This window comes from Salarias fasciatus, chromosome 13, assembly GCF_902148845.1.
Source record: "Salarias fasciatus chromosome 13, fSalaFa1.1, whole genome shotgun sequence".
Lineage (NCBI taxonomy): Eukaryota > Metazoa > Chordata > Actinopteri > Blenniiformes > Blenniidae > Salarias > Salarias fasciatus.
In genome coordinates this window covers 2,813,399-2,818,231 of record NC_043757.1, presented here as the reverse complement: position 1 = coordinate 2,818,231, position 4,833 = coordinate 2,813,399, and the positions used below count along the sequence as shown (strand labels likewise).

The following is a 4,833-nucleotide window of genomic DNA, read 5'->3' as shown; positions in this document are numbered from 1 at the left end:
CCTCCTTCCACCTCCGATGTCCTCCTCACCCCGGGCCAGAGGACGTCCCCTCAGCTCCAGACAGACACCTTCGGAGCTGCTGCAGAGTTTCCCCGAATCTTTGAGGCCAAGTGAAAGTCCGTCTCCGTGGACTCTGAATTCCTCCCAGGCCTCAGATCTGGTCCAGCCTGTCAGTACCTCTGAGTCACTCAGGTCCCAAAGACCTCCTCTTTGACCTGGACAGCCTCCCAAACTGCTGGGATCCACCGAGTGTCCTTTTGGTTGCCGCCAGGACAGCTTCTGTCCCAAAGCTGGAGGTCTTGAAGGTCCACTCGGGACTCCCGTGTCCCCAACCTCCTAAACCAACGAGAATCATTCAACGATTGAGGAAAAACTGTGTTAAACAGTAAAGTAAATGTGGAGTTATACCGCCTTGTTCATGAGGGAGGCGGCAGAGGGGAAGAGGATCTTTTGTCTGTCTCTCGAGGACACATTCAGTAAATCATCACAATTATTCGAAGGATGTTGTTTGAACTGAAGCTTCTTTGTGAAGCATCATCACATTGTGGGAATCTGACAATCTGTGATGGACCTACGTAAGACAGTTATCTAATGTTTGGCGACTGGGTGAGTCATGAGTTTAGAAAGAAAACTTTGCAGATTTGGTAAAAGCACACTGAAAAGCTGTAAACGTATCCGTCACTTGAGAGGGAAGTCATGAGGACGGTCTTCTTTTCACATCCGTTCGTTTCATATCTGCCTCCAGTCAAGCCATTTCCTGAGACTTCGGAGTCTTTTTTTCCATCTTAAATCCATTTCTGATGTTTCTCAGGAGATGCAGTCAGATGCCTTCAAACATTTCCTCTGAAATGTTCCTCCTCTCCATTTTTGTCCAAGACTGCAGCTTCCCGAGGAAATGAATCCAGTGATTCTTCTCCCACTGATCTCCAGTCCGAGCAGTGATAATCTGGTCCTGACAGCAGAGAAAACACACGGCTCTGTGTGTGTGTGTGTGTGAGTGTGTGCAGTCAGTGTGTGGGCTCAGCTGGCACAAAGGCAATCTATCCGGATACCAGCCATATAAGCAGGCGGAGGTCCTCTCACCCTCACCGGAGGATCCATTTATGGGAAAAGTGTGACCGGAATTCCGAAAGATGGTGCTTTTTTTCTCTCATCTCTTCAAGGGGCTGAAAGCGGCGTGAAGCGCGTGCTGTTTACCATTAAGGTCAATAATAAAATCCGGATCAGCTGTGCTTTTATTCACTCATTCATCCCTTTATTTCCCCTGCGCGTCTTTCCGTCACGGGAAGCTCCGCGGTCCTATTTCTGGAGTTCCCTCTTTCTCATCTTCTATTTTTTATAAAAACCAAGTCCATATTTGGTGAATGACGTCACGGGACACCCGGAGGTTCCCTTTATAACCATACTGCGCCATCAACAAGCTATTTGTAAAGAGATGAGAGGCGGAACGGGCCGGGGCGAGCGGCGCGTCTGCGGGGCGTGAAGGCAGCGAACTGGAGACGAACACGGACCGGGAATCGCCTCCGGCTCGCGATGAGCGCCAAAGTGCTGATGGACGAAGTTTCCCTCAGCAGCCTCGTGGAGAATCTCTCTAAAGATGTGGAGGCAGGGTTGTCCTCGCATCCACCCATAGTCTTTAAAGAGGAGGCGGCAGGGGAGGAGGAGGAGGAGGATGAGGGGAAACCCGGTAAGCGCGTGGCACCGGCCTCACGGGCGCGCTTCAAAGTGACGGGCAGGGTTTTCACGGTGTGCCCCTCTGTTTGTTTTCCAGGTGAGCCGCTGTTCCACGGAGACTTGGCGCACTACGTGGCGGAGTTACGCGCGCACCCCGTGGCCTTTACCGGGAAGTTTTCGGTGGATTCCCGAGACGCCGGAGGACCGTGGACCCCGGGAGACGTCATCGACGTGGTCAGCGCGGACATCGCGGCCCCGGGACCCGCCACGGCGTCCGGGTCGCCCCCAGCTTCGCCAGGTGTTTACGCAGGAGGAGGAGGAGAGGCGGCGGCGCAGGACGCGCGGGACGGCACCATGGCGCACGGGCAGCCGGACATCAGCCACATGTACGCGCCCCCACACCCCCAAGCTCACCCGGTCCCGTCGTACTCCTGCAGCGGGGACTGTACCAGGACCCCGCGGCGGCGGGGGGATACCTGGCCCACGTCCTACCACCCGCCCCCGCCCTACAGCTCCGCCTCCAAACCCGCCGTGGACGGTGCCGCGCGTGCTCTCCATCATGCCCGAGTACGGCGGCTTTTACCAGCAGAGCTGCCAGAGGGACGTCCAGGCCGCCTTCCCGGAGAGGAAAGCCCTCCCGTACCCGCTGGACCCCCTCCGCGTGCCCCCGCCCCTCACGCCCCTCAACACCATCAGGAACTTTACGCTCGGTGCGCCGTCACCGGGCACCGAGGGCCCGATGGCCGCTGCCTTCCCGAGCCACCAGAACTTACCCCTCAGACCGATCCTCAGACCGAGGAAGTACCCGAACCGACCCAGCAAGACGCCGGTGCACCAGCGGCCGTACCCGTGCCCGGCGGAGAGCTGCGACCGGCGCTTCTCTCCCGGTCGGACGAGCTGAGCCGCCCCTGCGCATCCACACGGGCCACAAGCCGTTCCAGTGCCGCATCTGCATGCGCAACTTCAGCCGCAGCGACCACCTGACCACGCACATCCGCACGCACACCGGCGAGAAGCCCTTCTCCTGCGACACGTGCGGGAGGAAGTTCGCGCGCAGCGACGAGCGGAGGCGGCACATGAAGATCCACCTGAGGCAGAAGGAGAAGAAATCCTCCTGAACGCGCGCTGAGAGCTCGCGCAGGTCCAATCATCACAAAAAATCAGGGAGAATCAGAGAAAAAACGACTTCAAACAAACCAACAAACCAACAAACCAACAAACCAACAAACCAACAAACCACAAACCCAGCTCCCCAGCCGAGACTCTGACATCTGATTCACAATCTTCAGAAAATTCACGAGCTTTCAGGTGGTGGGCGCGATCTGCTAACTGCGCTGCGCAAATAGTGACACCAACTTCCACTTCAGTGTTCACACACCGTGCCAGAGGCCAGAGGTGGGTAGCGTTCTATGTTATTTGCGCAGCGCAGAGATCATAAACAGCCTCAAGCTCTTTACATCCGCAGACAGATTTTAAGGCGTCGTTAAGGTGGCCTGAAATCCTCCTCTGAGTCAGATGAACTGAGGAATCTTGACTTTGTAGTGAGAAGGAGGAAGGTCAGAGGTGAAGCTCAACCTTTTCTGACTGTTCCAGGATGGAGATGGAGACTCCTGCTCTATCTTAAAAGTCTCTGTACAAACTTTTAATGTTGTCGAGCGTCTTGAAAAATTTCACATTTGGACACATTTTAAAATGACATCGACCAATTCAAAGCTGAATCAGGAGAGAAAAGTTGATGCTTTGTTGGATAAAACTCTTCCTAAGCCATGGATCTTTTTACAGTTTTTGTTTTAAATCTTGTCTCAGAGGGGTTTTTTTTTGGTTGAACTGAAGAAAATGAAGTTATTTTTGTAGCACAGGCCCTGTTTTGTCTTTGAGTAACACTCACCACTGCAGACACTGAAGCTCCAGTGAAAACGTTACTGCGTTTCACTTCAGAAAAATTTCAAAATGTTTGTTTACAATAGAGTATATAGGCATAAACCACACATGTGTACACACACACACACACACACACACACACACACACACACACACACACACACATACACACACACACACACAACACACACACACACACACACACACAGAACAATACACTGTAAGCATTAACACTAAGGACAGATGTCGACTCTAAAACTGAGTCCAGGAGAATCTGGACTGGAGTCGTGACAGGACCAGAAGAGGCTTTCTTTTAATTTCATATTTTCAGAATAAACAAGAAATAAACAAAACCACTCTCAACATGTGGCACGATTTTATTCTTTCAGACTCCTTCTCAACATTCACACTCCATCCTTTCAAATGGTCTATTTTTGCAATTCAAAAATTTTCCCTCAAAGTGTAAACTTCATATTGTGTCTCATATTACTCTCCGACTTTGGACAACTTTCTGTCAAAATGTGCTGTAATATACTTTTTTACTGTTTTTTTCCCTAAATTTTATATTTTCATCTGAAGTTTTTCCGCTTTATTTAAAACACATTTCAATTTCTGTCAAGGATTACACTTTTATTGAACATTTTTTAGTTTAATTAAGATTATAGTCAAGTTGTAATTTCAATGTTGTAGTGACTTTCTCTAAAATATGAACTTGAGTCATTTTCATTTTCAAGCCTTTCCAAAGTGTGTCTTTCTTTTTCAATTTTTCAAAAAAGTTCCTGCTTATGTCAATGAATTCCAACATTTATTCATGATTTGATCTTAAATATCATCATTCTTCCAGCCATTTTATCACATATTTCCCACAAAACATTCTGTCTTTATTTCATATATCATTTTATTTACAATCAAAAACCGAAAGTAATTGGGGAAAATTACACATTTTTATTTTATTCTAAATTTAAACATTAGTCATTAAACATGACTGAACATTTGGCATTATGACATTGAAACTGTTTGTCTGAAGACTCTCCTTATCCTAAAAGTTTACGATTTGTGCCTAATGTTTTGCCTCATCAGAAACTTTTGTAATTCTGATAATTTTGATTTTTCCTCAACAATGACATTTCTTCTTTATTTCAACGTCATTTTCAAACCACTTTATAGTCAAAAATTTCACTTAGTCTCATTTTTTTAAAATTTTTCCGTAAAAATGCTAAATACCTTCACATTTTCTTTAGTATTATGACATTTGTCAAATTTATAAATTATCTTAGA

The 4,833-nt window shown here is 48.3% G+C and overlaps 1 protein-coding gene across 1 annotated transcript; it reads left to right on the top strand.

Moving 5' to 3' along the window:
• Nucleotides 1-1,502: 1,502 nt before the first annotated feature.
• On the top strand, nucleotides 1,503-2,792 carry LOC115399130 (E3 SUMO-protein ligase EGR2-like). The gene is given in 5 exon segments (XM_030106342.1): nucleotides 1,503-1,687; nucleotides 1,772-2,210; nucleotides 2,212-2,554; nucleotides 2,557-2,578; nucleotides 2,581-2,792. Coding segments are annotated over 5 exon segments (1,170 nt in total). The 5' UTR covers nucleotides 1,503-1,533.
• Nucleotides 2,793-4,833: the final 2,041 nt, after the last annotated feature.